The 18,360-nt window shown below is 49.8% G+C and overlaps 1 protein-coding gene across 3 annotated transcripts in view; it reads right to left on the bottom strand.

Annotated features, from left to right (window-relative positions):
* Mroh1 (maestro heat like repeat family member 1) overlaps positions 1-18,360 on the bottom strand; it is a 74,872-nt gene that overhangs the window by 12,399 nt on the left and 44,113 nt on the right. For all 3 annotated transcript variants that reach the window (XM_038341366.2, XM_038341365.2, XM_038341367.1), the window contains 19 exons: positions 17,248-17,367; positions 14,874-14,981; positions 14,419-14,563; positions 14,164-14,204; positions 13,690-13,831; positions 13,095-13,147; positions 12,526-12,633; positions 11,916-12,035; positions 11,506-11,628; positions 9,673-9,819; positions 9,571-9,597; positions 8,625-8,747; positions 8,351-8,430; positions 8,044-8,158; positions 7,858-7,953; positions 7,182-7,286; positions 5,714-5,849; positions 5,516-5,628; positions 4,285-4,437 (listed from right to left, as the gene is read on the bottom strand). In XM_038341366.2, coding sequence (XP_038197294.1) covers positions 4,285-4,437; positions 5,516-5,628; positions 5,714-5,849; positions 7,182-7,286; positions 7,858-7,953; positions 8,044-8,158; positions 8,351-8,430; positions 8,625-8,747; positions 9,571-9,597; positions 9,673-9,819; positions 11,506-11,628; positions 11,916-12,035; positions 12,526-12,633; positions 13,095-13,147; positions 13,690-13,831; positions 14,164-14,204; positions 14,419-14,563; positions 14,874-14,981; positions 17,248-17,367 — 2,055 coding nt within the window. The remainder of the gene's footprint in view (positions 1-4,284; positions 4,438-5,515; positions 5,629-5,713; positions 5,850-7,181; positions 7,287-7,857; positions 7,954-8,043; positions 8,159-8,350; positions 8,431-8,624; positions 8,748-9,570; positions 9,598-9,672; positions 9,820-11,505; positions 11,629-11,915; positions 12,036-12,525; positions 12,634-13,094; positions 13,148-13,689; positions 13,832-14,163; positions 14,205-14,418; positions 14,564-14,873; positions 14,982-17,247; positions 17,368-18,360) is intronic.

The raw sequence follows: 18,360 nt of genomic DNA, 5'->3' as shown, positions 1-18,360 counted from the left end.
AGCCTGTCCATAAGAGGCTGTATTTGTGAGTCTCTCCGGATAGAGAGGATTCCCACGACCCTGGTGGACCAACAATGCAAAAATGCCAAGTTACAAGATAACTGAGATGTCAGATCAGGCCCAAGTCTAAACTCCTGATTGGGCTCTGTAACTTAGGACCATGCAAGTACACCTGGCTCTAGGAACCTCCCACAACCATACAGCTCTGGGAGGAAAACAGGGCAAAGCCTCCTTAACAATGGCTCTGGCAATGATTCCTTAGACATGATTACCAAAAGCATGGCAATAAGAGGGATGAGAGGGACTATCCAACCTCAAAACTTTTACACACCAAAAGACAAGTTGATATAGTTTAAAGTTACTATAGAATGAAGGACATATTTGAAACTTATATACTTGATAAGGGATTAATATACAAAATGTAGAAAGAACTATAAAGTAACAGGCCCATTAATCTCTGAGGGCCAGCAAGATGGTTCAGCAGTTAAAGACACTGGCCTGATGACCTGAATTTATTCACCAGAACCCCTATAAAGATGGGAGGAGAAAACTGACTCAGTTGTCACACACACGAATAGTAAAGCCTCAACAAAAACAACAGGCTTTACATAAACATTTTCCAAAGGTGATACACAAATAGTCAATAGATACATGCAAAGATGCCTGGCTTCATTAACCATCAGAGAAATGCAAATCAAATCCACAATGATGGGACTGGAAAGATGGTTTAGTGGTTAAGAGTATATACTGCTCTCACAAAGGTCCCGACAGTTTAGTTCCCAATACCCACACCAAACAGTTCGACAAGAAAAGGTGCTTGCTGTCAAGTCTGAGGACTGGAATTGGATGCTCCCAATTTCACACGGTGGAAGGAGAGAACAAACCCCCTATGGTGTCTTCTGAACTCTATGTGTATGCTACTGCATGGGTACTCACAAGTTCCCCTGCTTCCAGGTACACACACACAGATACAAACACACAGATACACACACACACACACACACACACACAGACACCCACACAGATACAGAGGCATCTCATACCATCAGAGCTTCTTGCTCTTCCAAAGGACCCTGAGTTTGGTTCCCAGCACCCACTTTAGACAACTCACAATTACTTATAACTACTGCTCCAGAGAATCCAACCTTCTCATCTGGCCTTTACATGTGGCATACATACATGTGGCATGCATGCATACACACACACACACATACACACACTCAATCAGTCAATCAATCAATCAGGGTTGGTGAGAGAGATGTTCAGCTGCCAGCACCATATGATGTCTAGTGACTAGTTAACTGTCTCTAACTCCAGTTCCAGAAGATCCAGTGCCCTTTTCTGGCTTCTGCAGGCACTGTATACATATGGTACACATTCATACATGCAGGCAAAATACCAATAAACATAAAATCTAAAATAAAAATTTAACTTAAAAAACAAGATTTTTTGTTTTATGTATATTGAGTGATTTGCATACATGTATATCTGCACCACATGCGTGCCTGGCAACTGAGGAAATTGGAAGAGGGCATTGGATCCTCTGGAACTGAACTTATGGATGGTTGTGACCACCATGTGGGTTCTGGGAATCTAAACTCAGGTTCTCTGAAAGAACAGCCAGTGTTCTTAACAGCTGAGCCATCTCGCCAGCCCTAATATATTGGAGAGGGAGGGAGTGGGGGTATGGGTGGAGGGGAGGAGAGGGAAGGGGGAGGAGGGGAGGAGATGGAAATTTTTGATAAAAAATGAGAAAAAAATAATATTACTTAAAAAAAACAAATAAATCCTTAAAATATTTTTTTAGTTTGGTTATATACCCAAAGAGATAAAAAGCAAGGACTTAAGATATTTGCACAGAAAAAAAAAAGATGTTTGTATAGCTGTGTTCACTGACTTTTTATTCAGCCAGGAGATAGAAATAACGCAGATGTCTACCATTGGATGTCAGGTAGGCAAATGTGGATTAGCCACATATACCTGGTGACCACCACCTCCAGCCCAATTCTTACTCTTCATCTGTACAACTACCAGGACATCCCTTGATGTCTGACCCAGGGAGCTTTGTGGCTTTGGAAAACCCAGGCCTCACCAGGTGCACCCAGGTGACACACTAGGCCCCTCCTCCCTCTTGTTCTGCTCCTCCCCCATGATCCCATCAGACAGTATCTCTACAATGCCAGCTTCTTTTGTCATCTATTCAGTGGCATATGGATACTATTCCTGTCTAGAGGGCACAGCACATGAAACTCCCTGCTCTGAGGGCCCTTCTTTTAGACACTCCTTTCTTTTTCCCTGGTTAGTTCCTGACTCAGATGCACCAGACCACTCAGGGTATCCTACATAAAGATCAGCAAGAAGAGCACAGACAACCCAACATGGAAGTGAGCAAAAGACCAGTGTCCTCACAAAAGAAGTCATCAGATCAGCTCCCAGTCACCAGAAAATACAAATTAAATCCTAATATGGACTATCACAAGCCTATCACAACAAGACAGAAAATGGAGCCCTTGCAACCACCACCACCACTCTCCAAGTAGGTCCCAACTGGGATGTGACCTCCTCAGACAGCTCTCTAAAGACAGGCAGATGATGGCTAAGCTCTGCGACGACAGATGAACCAGTGTGATAGTCATAATAAGGAGCAGGCAGCGGCTCAGCCAAGGGGCATCAGCGGTCTCTCTTGCTTTCACACTATTTGCAAGATGCTTGTGTGGGGTGATGGAGGTAGCCAGGGATGTCAGCTAGGGTCAGGGAAGACTTAGAAGCTGGCTAGTGACTCTTCCTGGGGATGACTGTGTGGCCTGACAGTCCAGCTCCCCTTCTGGGATACTTAAATTAGATACAGAATCTCGAAACCCCTCCAGCAAATGAACTGAGCCCCCGCCTTCCAGGCCTTGGCACTCTACAGCGTCCAGCCTGCTGGAGCCTAGCAGACCCCAGGGGCTGAGTACAGAGACCCACGCAAAATGTCCAGTCACAGGGGCTCCCAGTACACATTAGGAAACAACCACCAGAAGACAGTGCGGGCTGCAGCCCTCCAGGCACAGTGAACAAGCACATACAAAGCAGAAGCAGAACAGCGGTCCTGTGCAGGAACTTGAGAGTTTCTGTATAAGATCCTGAAGTCCTGTGACTGACACTCTCCCTAGGACCTGGCTGACCCAATGTACCCGTGTCCTCCTTGGTAATAAAATCAGGAGCTCAGCAAGTATCAGCTCCTGTGTGTGTGTGTGTGTGTGTGTGTGTGTGTGAGAGAGAGAGAGAGAGAGAGAGAGAGAGAGAGAGAGAGAGAGAGCGCACAACAGCATCATATAGCTCAGGTTGGTCTCAGACTGTTATGCAGCTGAGGCTGGCCTTGAATCCCTGACCTTCCTTGTCCCCACTTCAAGTGCTAGGATCACAGTGTGCACTGCCACACTTGGCTGACTCTCTCTCCTCAGCTCCAGGCACAGAGATCCCCTGCTAAACTTCCCAAATGGCTAGGACTCTAAGGACAGAGGGTCCGAAAATGCTAGGCCTGCAGTTTCCTTTTCCTTCTTAAATCCTCCCCTAAAGGGTTTCTCTGTTTAGCCCTGGCTGTCCTGGAACTCACTTTGCAGAGCAGGCTGACCTCGAACTCAAAGATCTGTCTGCTTCTGCCTCCTGAGTGCTGGGATTAAAGGCATGCACCATCACAGTGTTGTGGAATTTTGATCTTATCCGTTTAGCCAATGACTTTTAGGGCAGCAAGCCCTAGAGCGTGGTCTTGTCTGATGGGAGAGGGGTCATTACCTGCTCTCATGTGCTCCTCTCTCTCTCTCTCTCTCTCTCTCTCTCTCTCTCTCTCTCTCTCTCTCTCTCTCCTCTCTTCCTCCCTCCCTCTCTTTCTCTCTCTCTCTCTTATGGTCAGAGCCAAAGAAAAACAAAGGAAGGTATGGTTGGTCCCTGGGCAGAACAGCAGGACACAGCAGCTGGATAGCGGCTAAGGCTAAGGAGTAACCTGTTCGGTATCAGTGAGTGCTAATCCCTATTTTATACCTAAATAAATTCTTGAGACCCTTTAACAGACTCCTGTGAGTTTGCGTAACACCACACCTGGCTTAAATTCTTAATAGAGTTGCTTTAATCAAGTTCTAAGTGGTCTTCAGATAAGAAAAAGATTTGTCCGAATCAGACCCAAAATAGACTCAGTCAGAGATATAAGAGTCAAACAGGGAACATCTAGGCAGGCAAGTATAGGGGACCCAGTCCTAGCCTTGCCCCCAGCCTCAATCTAGTCCCCTAAACATGCTCCACTCCCACCTTTTCCAGCAGCACAGTGCCTCGCTCCTTTAACAGGCAGTTGATCATGACTGTGGATGCACGGGAGCAGTTCTTGTCTGGGTCTCCCAGGCTCTCAAACATGGTGAGCAAGAGGCTGATGAGCTGATCTGACGGGAGGCGCTTGGCAATAACCTGGGAGATGCCAGGACAAAGTAGGATCAGCCCAAACTGCTTCCTGAGGGAAAACTCACGAGTTTAGCTCTCCCTTCTTCACTCTTCTGAGTTTGGAACTATTCCAGGAAGGTGGTCCTTGGGCAGCTGCTGGGCTGGGGTTGAACCGAGCACAGAAGAGTGACCTGTGTGGAGCTGTTGTAGAACTCCTAGAATACAGGATCAGGCCAGGCCTGCAGCTTCCCCACCTCCCTGAAGTGACCCTCCAGCTCAGCCTCCTTTTCTTTTTCTCTCCACCATAGGAAATACACCAGAAGAAGAGCCTCACAGTGCCAAACCCAACTAAAGAGCCCAGCTCCTCTGACCCACCCAACACTGGATATTTGCTCCCTAGCACTGAGTGTCTCCAGAAAAGGTCCAGGAACCCCTCCTGTCAGACTCTGTCAGAGATCCTGGCCATAGAAAGAAGAGCAGAAATGTTCATAGACAGGGTACCAAGGAGGATTTGCTAAGGGAGGAGCTATTTTGTCCATCCTTGGAGCCCCGTTGAGCCTCTGACTAGACATCTGGCCAGATGGTTCAGGTTGGATATGGTACCCAAAGAGCACAGTATATAGGGCATGAAAGAGACATCTTGGCCCACTGCTGGACTTCCAAGTGGTATAGGACAGAGTGCCTCAGCCAGCTGGAACAAAGACAGGGCCCATGCTGGACCATGCATGTGGCTGAGTAGTTTTCAGCTTTGGGTAGAGCATTCACATACACACCAGCACCATGTCCACCCACATCTTCAGTAAGAAAGCTGGAGGGCAGGCAGCAGGCAGCTACAGAGCCAGTTGGATCCCTCTCAGGCATTCCACCAAGACATCTTGACATTACCACACAAAACATCTTGATCCTGCCAAGACTGTGATGTTCTGAAGCAGGCAGGTATGAGACATGGGGCAGTGTTGACCAAATGGGGTCCCAGACACAAATCCTTGAATGGAACCTGCTTATAGCTGCCCCTCAGGGCCTGCTGAGCTAGAGGTAACAAGTACTTCCTGAGAAGTCCCGTAGCCTCCACCCCCCCTTCTTGTTGTGGGATCCTTTTAAGTACCTGGGCTATGCTGTGGCAAGTGTGGAAAAGGATGGTGGGGTCAGGGTGCACAAGGCCATCTTTCAGGGTGAGGAGCCGCTCAGCCACTTCATCACGATGGTCTTGGGAGAAGCCTAAGGGTAGGAGTTGACTGAGGCTTCCCTGGACTGAGGTCCCAACTGCTGCCTCCACAGTCCCCACGTCCCCAGCGTAGCTCACCCTCATAGCCCAGCTGCAAGTATAGTAGGGAATGGACACAGCCTACAGCTTCCTGACGGGTGGTAGTCCATGTGTCAGCACACCGTGGAGCAAAGAGACCGACGAGGAGACCCAGGTTGTGGAAGGGTACCAAGGTCTAGGGGAAGATGGAAGGTGACGGGGACTGGGCTGAAGGAATTCTGGGGGACAGTCAAGTACAGCCTACGTCAGTAGGACCCAGAGAGAAGCTATGTGGTCTAGAACTCTCCTTATGGCTGATGACCTCAGTAAACATTCCCCTTCGCATCCAAGTCCACCTGGCTCCCTAAGCATAGGGAGTGGGGAGCGTCTACTTAAGCTGTAGAGAAGGCACAAACACTTTGATTCAGCCACCACCCTTGGAATGACTCTCCCTAAATGGTAAATCTGTGGGTAGGAGAAGGAGACAGGGTACCCCTTTATCCTGAATGGTAAATCTGTGGGTAGGAGAAGGAGACAGGGTACCCCTTTATCCTGAATGGTAAATCTGTGGGTAGGAGAAGGAGACAGGGTACCCCTTTATCCTGAATGGTAAATCTGTGGGTAGGAGAAGGAGACAGGGTACCCCTTTATCCTGAATGGTAAACCTGTGGGTAGGAGAAGGAGACAGGGTACCCCTTTATCCTGAATGGTAAATCTGTGGGTAGGAGAAGGAGACAGGGTACCCCTTTATCCTGAATGGTAAACCTGTGGGTAGGAGAAGGAGACAGGGTACCCCTTTATCCTGAATGGATTCCAGTTCATCACTCAAGTTCTGCTCCCCTTATATACTCAGGTTTCTCTCCCTTCTTTGAGTACCCTTGCCTCCTGCCTGCCAGAGGCTGCAAACAACTTTCCCCTACCCCTGCCCCCCAAGACACACACCATGCCTCCCCTGATCCCCTCTCAGCTGTACCAAATACAGGGACTCTGCATCCCACAAATTATCAGACAAGAAAGGGGACTTTCAGGTCAGCAGGGGAAGACCAAGGCAGGATGCAAGACCTGGGGACAGGTGGTTGCTGCTGCCAGAATGGTAGGATTCATGTCAATATAAACCAAGAAAAACTACCATGGTTATGGGAAAAGCACATGCATACCACATAAACACAAACACCACAAAAATAAAACTATCATAAGAAATACCCCAATATGATTCCAATTGGTTACAAAAAGATGTCTGTAAAAATCTGTCTATCTGTTCCTGATAAGAAGTTCTGATTAACACAGACAGTGCCAATCAAAACTAAGTGGCTCAACAGTGAAGATCTAAATACAACCCTCTTAGGGGTGGCTGGCTCACCCTGAGCTGAGTCTGGGGCAGTCCTATCCACTGTCCTTGTTAGAGGACTCTCTTGTGGGACAAGAGAGGAAAGCAGCAGATCAGAGAGCCTACAGAATGCTCTGGGGCATGAGGAGCACAGCTGTCCTCAAGTGGAGGGACTGAAGGAAGGGTAGGTCCAGTACTCACACTGACATGCAAGTGCTCCAGGAAGAACTGCAGCAGGCAGGCGCCCAAGCCAAGTGCCCGTGCCCGCTCATGACCCCTCGGAGACTTGATCCATGGGCTCAGGTGCTGTACAAGAATAGACTTGACACAGGTGCCCTCTGGGGGAGGAACCCAGGAGTGCAGAAGCCCACATCCCAATGACAAGCTCAGCATCCCTGCTAGGCCATGCTTCAGGGGCTGCAGGGACCCAAGTGGGACCCAGGGTGGCTCCCACATCAGGGTCTGCTGCAGCTCACCCCTGCCCACTTGAGATGGCAGAGAGTGATCCAGGCCTATGAGGCACTAGGTGCCTAGATTAGGGATTGGTACGGCCCCAGCCCACTGCAACAATGGTAGGAGGGTGGGAAGAACACCATGTCAGGGTGTGTATTTTGTCATCTTGCTTGCCTCAAGTGGTTAGCAGACGGCAGCCAGGACTCATGTGTTCCATCCCAGCACTTGTAGTAGTCAAGAAAAATGCTGCAGAGGCACTATCTGGTCAGAGATGCCCAGGCAGAAGGACCCCACCCCCAGAGAGACTATTAAACTGTCTCTGCAGTACCTAACCATAGTGGTGGTGGGGGAGGGCAGGAAAGGACCAGAAACTAGGTGGGGTACCCACGCTCCATCACCGCAATAATCGGTGCCCATAGCACACCTCAACCATGATCTGCAGGCCCTGGGGGGTCATGTTCCGCTTCAGCAGGCTTGTCAGCAGATCTTCAAGGGCGCACACCGTGTCCAGATACAAAGGCTGGAAGGAGAGCCAGGCCACCAGCCCCATGCATGGTCCCACTTCTTTCAGTGGCCTTCTCACTCCCTGCCCCCATGGAAACAGCAATACCTCTTGGCAGGTACCATCTTCCCCCTCAGGCTCAGGTGGCAGGGCCATAACACTGTGTAAGCAGCTGTGGATCACATCTGCCTGTGCCTGCTCTTCTAATACAGGCTCCAAGTTGCTGAGCAGAAGGTTAAGGGCCCCAGTCAATGAACAAATGATGTCTCCAGCCTGCTCCCGCCCAGAAACCACTGGGCCTGCACAGATGGCACAGCTGCTACTATGTTCACAATACTTCACACATACAATGCAGGCCATCCACATGCACACAGATCCTCAGGCCCACTGTCCATAGAGAGGCTGGAAAGGATACACCAGGTATGTGCAGGCAAGCATGGCTTTCTTTCGAATGGGTGTTCTCAGGCAGTCTGGGGGTTCTGCCCTGATGAACTCCTTGGGGTGGCGGCACAGAACTGGCCCTCAGAGGAGGCATTACCCTCCTCTCTGATCACCCTGTCTCACGCTAAGTGGGTGGTTGAGGCCTCTGAGATGCAGGCTTCTGTCTGTACCCACTGAGCCCCTAGGATGCATCACTGCACTCATCCCTCTGGCCTCCCCAAGCCCCACCTCCTCTGCCCAGAACTCACCATCATCTGTGTCACCAGCTCTGCCTTCCTCGAGAACTGGAAGGAACTGGCTTGTGCGCTGCTACACATGGCCTGGCAGACCATGCACAGGCTCTGGACGAGGCACAACTTCAGGGCTGGGTCCTAGGGGAACAGCTGGCTGCAGAAAGTTTGCACACCTGCCCCCCAGAGCTGCTGTGTTTAGAGCAGCCACAGGGCTGAGCCTAACCACAGAAGCTGGAGCACACGCCCTTTCTAGAACAGCCTGCAACTGTCTACTGTGCTCATAAAGCCCTACGGCAGCCTCCTGACCAAGGAGGGACCTGGGACCTGGGGGAAATTCTAGGGCCTTGGCCAACAGGGGAATTCCTATGTGGTATGAGAGCTCAACAGGAGACATGAGGGAAGCCATCCTACTCCTATGGGCCAGGAAACAAAAATCTGAAAGAACCTCACCAACCCCAGCCCAGCCCCAGAAGGCTCCCCACAACTGTCCCTCACAAAGGCCTGTCAGGTTAGTATTGGGGATATAACAGGGGGAGCATGTTAATGAGACCAAGAGAACCTCTGGCCATTTCCAATAGCTCTGGGCTTAACTAGCCCTCCCTTAGGGGTTCTCTGGGGCATAGAGAAAGGCAAGTCCAAAAGCATTGGGAGCAGAGCCAAAGGAGCCCAGAGCTATTGCTGGGCCATGGGGGACACAGCTATAAGTGGCCTACCAGCTGATTCCAAGGATGTGGCCCAGGACCTACTGCCTAGAGGCAGAAGAAGCCTTGCTCTGCCCTTATCAGGAGCTTAGATGTTACAGCTCCATGAAGTGCTGCTTCAAGGGAAGTGGGCAGGACAGTCCTCCAGGACCACCATGGCCAGGAAGTCCAGCGAGTTCTGGGTTTGGCTCTGCCCCAAAGCCCAGCCCAGAGGAGAGAGAGAAAAAGCACAGTTCACATACAATTGCTATACACTATACCTTGGTCTCTACCTTTATTCCCAGAACCTAAACAACAAAAAGTAAAATAAATTAAGACTCTGGAGTTGTGTGACTGGCCCACACAGACACTGCAATGCCCACCTTGGTATTGAAGCACTGAAACATGCTGCGGAGGATATCAGACTCTACTTTGGCCAGCACCAGCTCACGAGGGGCCTGTGCAGCCACGTGCCCATAGCACAGGATCAGAGAACTCTTCATTCTTTCTACTTCATGCTCACTTCGGTCCTGGGAGGCAGAGAAATCAGCAGGATAGCAGGTACTCAGCGAACTACTCTCCACACGGAGCCTTGCCTAGCAGTGTGCTTCCTATACTCTACGGCTCCTGGAATAGCCAGAGCTAGCCAGGAACACCAGAGGCAGTACCCAGGGATGGCAGAAGGTCCGACTAGTGCCCACACAGGCCCACTGGGAACCAACTGGTTACAGAGAAGGGCTGAGGCAGTGGGACCAAGGAGGAAAGGAGAAGTGTAAAAATCTGGAGGTACCAACCAGAAGATAGCAGGGCTGTAGCTACAGACCAGCCTCCTGCCCTAACGACTTGTGGATATCTACATTAGAAAAGGCGAGCAGCAGCTATACATGGTAGCACACCTTTAATCTCAGCACTCTGCACGCAGAGGCAGGTATCTTTGAATCTGAGGCCAATCTGGTCTACACATCAAGTTCTAGGCCAGCCAAGGTTACAGAGTGAGGTTCTGTCTCAAGATAGAGGGGCTGGAGAGATGGCTCAAGGATTAAGAGCACTTGTTCTTGCAGAAGACCCAGGTTTAATTCCTAACACCCATGTGGTAGCTCACACCATCTATAACTCTAGTTCCAGGGGATCCAGTGCCCTCTTCTGGCCTCAGTGGGCACCAGGAAAGTACATGGTTCACAGATATACATGCAAGCTAAACACTGATACACATAAAAATAAAAACTAAAAAAAAATCTAAAAATACTTTAAAAAAAGATAAAGAGGAAGAAGAAGGAAGAGAAGAGAAAGAAAAGGTGTGCAGGTTCTTGTACATCTGGGCCAACCCTCCGGTTCCATGAGTACAGCAGTCACTAGAGACAGCATCATGCTAAGAGTTGGGCATTATGGAATATGCTTAAAAATCTCAGCACCCAGGACAAAGCACAGCGTAGACAGCCTGGTCGTACAGCTCTCAGTCCCCATCTGTGTGGTTCAGATAAGACATGTCCCCAGAGCTCAAGCAGCCCCAGTGCTGTGATATTTAGAGGGGCAGTATTGGGAAATGTCTGTGGAGTTCACAAGGCCCCAGAGTAGCAGTGTTCAGAGGTGGAAGCCCTTTGGGAAGGAACTGGTTCATCACTGGGTTAACCCTTTGATTAAAGCCATCATTTGATCATTTAATCATTTGATTAAACCCATGATTAGAGCCATCTTGGATTTAGGGGTAAGTGTTGTTCCAAAGGCAAGAAAACTCTGTTTCTTGGCTGGTGTGAGAGGAGCAGCCCTCTTCATCCCCTTCCACCATGTGCAGTCTGCCACAGGCCTTGGATCAATTGGTAATGGCAACACACTGAAACCTCTGAAGGTGGGAGGCAAAATAAATCCTCCCTCCTTCTAGCTAATTTTCTCAAGTATTTTGCCATAGCAACAGAAAGCTAACATGGAACCTTGCCACTCAGAACCCCTCTCGTTACCCCACCTGGAGGCATACCACTGTTACCAGCTAGATTTGCTTCTGGGAGGCCCTCTGCTGAGCAGGGAGCCAGGCCCAGAGGAGGGATACAGGCTGCAAAGTGACTGCACAGCAAGGGGCTTTGCTGTCACTCTGAGCCTGAGGGTGCTCAGCCCAAGCCTTGAGTTTGAGAGCTGCAGTCAGAGGAGCAGGAACCCATCCTACCACAGACACTGAAAAGCAGGGCAGCCACAGGCCTCCATTCTGGGTAGTCTCTCCTTACCTTAAAAATGTTAAAGATGCCGATGGACTTCCTAAACACGTCTGACTTCACAAAGTCCTCCAACTGTGCTAGAGTGTCCTCAAGCTGGGTAATGGCACAAATCCCAAAGCAACAGGCAAGGCCCTGGGGAGGTGCACAGGTGTGCTCACACTTGGGCAAAGTGGCCCACCTGCCCACATGCTGTGTGGGGAGAAACTTACACACACAATACGTATACATATGTACACAGAGTACCATGCACACATAAACCTAAAGGCACATTGTATACATGTGAACACGTGTAGAAGCAGGTAGTATGCCACACATGCATTCATGTACCTATACAGCACACATGAACATGCATTGGCTAGCAGCCTGAGAGGAGGGAGATGCCTAAGGCCTGGTAGCTCTGGGCATTAGGGGCTTCTTACCTCCTGCTCTGCCTCTTCCTGGTATCTGGCTGTCTCCAGCAGCTCTCGAAGGTGTTTTCTCACTAACTCCTTACTTGAAGCAGCACCCAGTGTGGTTCCTATGCACTTATACAGGAAATTCTGGAACAAAGGCAGAGAATACACATGCACCTGAATCCTGATGCACTATGGTGGCACTGCTAATGGAGACAGGGTTTCTCTGTGTAGCCCTGGTTATCCTGGAACTAGCTCTGTAGAACAGGCTGGCCTTGAACTCAGGGATCCGCTTGTCTCTCAAATATTGCAATTAAAGGTGTGCACCACTATGTCTAGCCCCTTGGAGAGCTGTATGTCAAGAAAGACGTAGGAAGGGTTCCCCATGAGGATGGATGGGTGAGCCCTGGGCTGTGACTGAGGAACAAATAGCAAGTAACCAGTCCCTATCTCCCAACTGTTGCTGGAGTGAAGAGGCTCTTAAGCCTGCTTGCTTTTCTTGGGTTGGCCAGGGCTGCCAGAGTCATAAGACAAAGGCACAGACAGGAAGAACAGGAAAATCAAACACTGAAAGCACAGGAGTTGGGGCTGTGGTCTGTGCAGAGACCCCTGACCCCAGCTGGCTTGTCCTGGGCACCTTCTCCTGAGCTGTCCCATTGTAAGAGGGTAGTTGCTTGCACATCTCCTGACTCAGCTGGCAGATCCACGTGTTGTCAGATACCACGGCCAGGGTGTCTCGTAGGAACTGTGGATGAGAGTCCCAGTGAGTGGCTGGCTATGGGAGGGCCTAAGGCCTGAGCACGTCACATGATAACTTCATGGTGACCCCTGCTGGTAAGTGATCTTTGAAGGTGGACAGCTATAAAACAAGCTGAAGCACCAATTACTCTGAACTGGGTTGGGGACAGTGGAAGGAGAAGAAGGATAGACCACTTTCTGTGGCCAGGATGGCCCAAAGTGCCTCAAGTTTGGTGCTGCTGATAGAGGGTAGAAACTCTGTCATGGAAATCTGAGGCCCACCACCAGCCTCACCCCAGACTCCACCTCTGCTAAGCCCATTCCCTAGTCATACCACCAGGTGAAGTCAGGTAATAAGTCCCTCGGAAGACACAATATACCAGTCCCACATTTCCAGCCCTCCGTGCCCAGGCCCAGAGTATCCCAGAGGAGCACAGACAGGCCCTTGGTCTTCTATCCATCTCTCACCACGAGAAGCTTTTCTTCCCACTCCTTCAGTGACAAGGTTTCCTCAGTATGCTCTGAAATGACCAGTAACCCTGTTGGCTGAGGTTCTGCCAGGCAAGTTCATCCCAACATGCACAAATGGGTGCTCAGTGCCCACCTCTTTGTGTTTTGAACTCCCAGGAGGCATGTAGCAGCCAATCACACTACATGTTGCACCCACTTCCCACATGTCACCAGGTAACACCTCTTGAGACATCCAGTCCCTTTCTTAGATTACAGCTAAGATTATTTCTTCCAATTTACAAAACCCAGGTCTGGGGCTGGAGAGATGGCTCAGAGGTTAAGAGCACTGACTGTTCTTCCAGAGGTCCTGAGTTCAATTCCCAGCAACCACATGGTGGCTCACAGCCATCTATAATGAGATCTGGTGCCCTCTTCTGGCATGCAACCATACATGGAAGGAATGTTGTATACATAATAAATAAATAAATAAATAAATAAAATATTTAAAAAAAAAAAAAAAACAACCCAGGTCTGTATCAGCCAGCCTTATGATAGGCTGGGCACAAATGGGGTCAGGGATGGCTAATGGGCTCCTTAGTCTCACTGGCCTCACCGTCTAGGTACTCCAGCAGCACAGGCATGGTTGTCTCCCACCGCTGGCCCAGCGAAGGGTGTATATTCCGATGCATCACCTTCAGGAGGCGCAATGAGGCTGCCCCACGTCCATCTCCCAGGTAGGGATTGGAAGACACAACCTGAAGGAGGGGAAGAAAGGGGGCTGCCTAAACATGGAGTTACCTGCACTTCCTGGGGGAGATGTGGCAGGACAACTTCCCAGACCACAGAGCCCAACCTGAGGACCAGCTTCCCAGGAGTGAAGGAAAGCCAGCAAACACAAGGTGGGAGGCACCTCCATGAGAGGACGGCAAGGGTCAGAGCCGGCCACAAGAACTGACAGGGACTCTGAAACACAGAGTCCACTCCTGTACTAGAGAGTAACCATGGTCAAGTTGATGAGAGTATCCCATTAAGGGCAAGGACAGTGTCAGTCAGTGTGCTTGGACACAGTAACAGACCCTCTACTTACCAGCAGTCTCGTGGTCATAGCGAAGGGAGATGGGAGGTTTGCTGGACAAGAAACACAGAGATTGTTACAAGGTAGGGATAGGTGTGAGATGAAGGATGGGGATCATATGCAGAAGCAGGGAGCTGGGGTGGGATGTTGTGCAAAAGCAGCAGCTGGGGAAGAGATCAGCGGCAGGGGCAAGGGCAGAGGGCAGAGGAAGGATAAGACTTAAGGCATTGGCGCAGGTCAGGTGCCAAGGTAGTTGGGCCTCCACACCATTCGAGTTGTACTGGACGAGGAAAGCATCTGCCCCTGCCTCCTGTCTCTTCAGGGCTAAATGCACAAGGCTCCTGCAGAGTGGGGTGAGGGCCGCCGTGAAGCGCACGGGGGTGAGGAACTCGAGCAGGTAGGGCCAGAGAACCTGAGGGATAGAGGGCCGTGGTCTGTGAACTGTAGCACTGGGCATGGCCTCCAGGGCAGCAGAGCTGATAGGATTTGGTTTCCATATCTATACATGAGCAGGGCAGCTTTAGAGGACCTCAAGCTAAGACAGACAATGTGTCCTGCCACTGCTGAGAAGTCCTCCGAGCCCAGCCCAGCCACTGCCCTCTTCAAGGCCTCCCTCCACTCCACTGTTCACTTGTTACCCAGGTCAGGGATGGGGAGGGCAGGAAATCTCAGGAAGGGGAAGCCCAGGCAGCAGGCCTGGAGTCAAAGACAGACACACTCACGCTGTCCATCCTGTCCACTGTGGTGCTGACCAGATAGAGGGTGCGGATACTGACTGCCCGCACACTATCTGCTGCCAGGTCCTCCCCATCAGGGCCGGGCTTCTCGGGCTAGGGGAAGAGGCAAGGTGAGAGCACCCCCTGGTTAGCATGAGAAAGGAAAGACGGGCAGGGAGGGAAACAGGGCAGACCCACCAAACCTGCCCTGCGAAGAGCATGTCTGCCACCTTCCATAAAGTTTACTAAAATCACTCGGAAGAGCTGGTGAGGTGGGGTGGGAGCACTTCTGCTCTGTAAGACTGACAATCCGAGTGATTCCCAGGTCCAATGAATGGCACAAAGTTGTCTCTAAGCTCCATGTGGTGGTCGTGACATGTGTGTGTCTGCACTCATGTATATACATACATACATTATACACACACACACACCTCTCCTCCCCCTCCCTCCCAATCTTTTTTTTTTTTTAAAGAAGGAATCGACCTGTGGGCTCCTAAACCTTGGCAAGGCTTCCTCCAAAGGTGGGCTTATCATCCATGACCTCTAGTATTTCAAGACAAATGCAGGATGGGCCTGCGAGACTGTTCAGCAGGTAAACACACTATCAAAACCTGATAGCCTGAGTCTATCCTCAAGATAGCCATGGTGGAGACAACCAACTTCTATATGCTTTCCTCTGGCCTTCATACATGTGCTGTAACAAGTAAGAGCACACACACATAAATTAGTAAATGTGGTCTTATGAATAACAGAAAGTAGATCTGGAAGAAGTTAGAGAGAGAGCAGGGGGTGGATATGTTCAAACTACATTATATGAAATTCCCAAAGAATAAAAAAATTAGCTAGACAGTGGTGGCGCGCGCCTTTAATCCCAGCACTCAGGAGGCAGAGGCAGGTGGATCTCCGTGAGTTCAAGGCCAGCCTGGTCTACAGAGCAAGTTCCAGGACTGACTGGCTCCATAATTATAGAGAAACCCTGTCTCCAAAATAAAAAAAATTTGGGACTTGAAATGGATCAGTGGTTTAGAGCATTTGTTGCTCTTACAGAGAACCTGGGCTAAATTCCCAGCACCCACGTGGTTGCTCACAACCATCCATAACTCCAGTTCCAGGGAAGCCTTTTCTGATCTCTGTGGGCACCAAGCATGCATATAATATATATACATACATGCAGGCAAATATTCATATATATATATATATATATAATGAAAAATAAATCTAAAAATTTAAAAATGTATTATATGTATGTATGTATGTATGTATGTGAATGTTTTCATCTGCACATACATCTGCATACCAGAAGAGGACACTGGATCCTATGGAACTACAGTTATAGATGACTATGAATCACCATGTGGGTGCTGGGGATTGAATTCAGAACCTCTGGAAGAGCAGCCAGTTCTTAACTGCTGGACAGTCTCTCCAGTCCTAATTTTTTTTAAATTATATTTTAAAAGAATAAACACAGTAGTCCAGTTTGAGGTATTGCGTATACCACAATGACAGAGTGCAGAAGGTGGTCACACGTGGTGGTTTAAGTAAGAAATGTCTCCTGTCCCCAGCTGATAGCGCCGTTTGAGGAGGTTGTGGAACCTTTAGGAGGTGGAGCCTTGCTGGAAGAAGTGAGTCACTGGGGGTGGGCTTTGGGTGGTCTTGGCCCCACTTCCTGTTCACTCTTGTTTCATGTTTGCAGTTGAGGATGTGAGCTCTCAGCTTCCTGTTCCTGCCACCATGCCTGTCACTGTTGTATTTCTACCTCGATGGGCTCATCCTTCTGGAACCAGAAGCCCAAACAAGCCCTTCCTTAACTAAGTTGTCTTGGTCACGGTGTTTTATCACAGCAATAGAAAAGTACTAATGCATGTCTCTATTATGAACTGACCTTAGGGCAATCTAGCTTTGCTAACTCCAAGAAACCAAATCCAGAGCTGGCAACCCAAGAACTTTAGTGTATAACTGCTCTACCTGCGCACATCTCCTCACCAGAGAGCCCAGGACCCTGTGCACAGCAGGCCAGCACAATGCCGCTGGGCCGCACCTCCACCCACTGCTTGCAGTCTACTTTATCTGGTCTTACCTTGCTCTCTTTCAAAGGAAACTAGTGTGTTTAGTAACTTATAAAATAGAAAAGAATTAAAGAGAATAAAGTTTCTGTCTTCTACCTCTGCTTCTGAGTTGGGAATCTGTTGAGTGGACTCAAGAAATGCAGAGACCCTGACTCAGAAACCAAAGGGAACCTCAGCCCACACACAGCCACCTGCTGCCAGGTCAGCTGCTCTTGGTAACCAGTGCTAACAGTGCTCAAGAGATACACCGGCTGAAGAGCCTGGCATCCAACAGATCCAGAAACAGGTGTGGTTCTGTTGGTAGTAGTCCTTACCTCCTCCGGGGGCAGAGCACACTGCTGCACAATGTAGTCAACCATCACCTCACCTCCAGGCTGCTCCAGGTAGCCATGGTGGGCCATGGCACTTATCACCTGCACCACAGCCCGTTTCACCTACCCGAAACCAAGAGAAGGTCAGGAAAGGGCACAAGGCACACACCTGGCCCTGTGCTATGCCTGCACCCACATCTATATGTGCACCGCATTTATGCCCACATCTGTATCAGTTCATGCCCATATATACCCACACCACAACTGCCCCTACAACAGCATCTGCATCTAGACTCAGAGACACATTGGTATGGATATCTACATCCACACCTGGACCAGCAGGTGTGGTACCTAACACCTGGCTTTACAGAAGTTTGCTCAGCTCTCGGCTAGCAGCCTTTTAGCCACCATGTAACATATGCAGCTCTCAAAAGAAAGCCTCTTTTCCTGCTACCCCACATACATTCTCGCCCTCCTCTCAGCTCCTCAGAAGTTACCTCATCTCACCAACTGCCTTCCTCCACGCACTTTTACCAAACTTCATCCTCAAGGCTATGAAAAGAGCTCTGCTAAAGACCTGCTCCAAACCACCCTGTCCTCCAGGCTTACCTCCCCACCCTACATTCCTGGTGCCTAACAGACCTGTCCTATCTGCACTGTTCATCTGGCCTTAAGCTATAGGGCTGGTGTCCTTCAGGGCTGGCTTCTCTTGTGGGACACCCATATTTCCTGGCTGTTTGGTCCATCCCCCAGGCAATGTTTCTCAGACCTTTAACTACCACCCAATCATTCCTAGTTCTGAGCATGCATGGCAAGCCTCAGTAGCCAAAATCAGTGATATTTACCCAGGGCCAGTGTCTCCTCTAGTCCACCATACCCTAACCAGACACTGGCCTCTGCCCTCAGTCTTAGCCCCTTTCATGGGGCCTACTCTCAGGAGCCTTCAGACCCATAAGAATGTTTTCACTTCCTAGAATGTCAGATCAAATGCAGCCGTCCCAAGGAAGTCTCCTGAGATTACCACCCTGCTATCCCCATGTCACGTTCATCTGCTGTGGCTGTCTATGGGGACAACGTGGGTCTGGGTTGGTAGCCAAGTGCCCAGTCTGAGCATGT

The sequence above is a fragment of the Arvicola amphibius genome, chromosome 9 (genome assembly GCF_903992535.2).
Source record: "Arvicola amphibius chromosome 9, mArvAmp1.2, whole genome shotgun sequence".
Lineage (NCBI taxonomy): Eukaryota > Metazoa > Chordata > Mammalia > Rodentia > Cricetidae > Arvicola > Arvicola amphibius.
The sequence above is the reverse complement of the archived record's forward strand: the minus strand, read 5'-3'. Positions and strand labels throughout refer to the sequence as shown.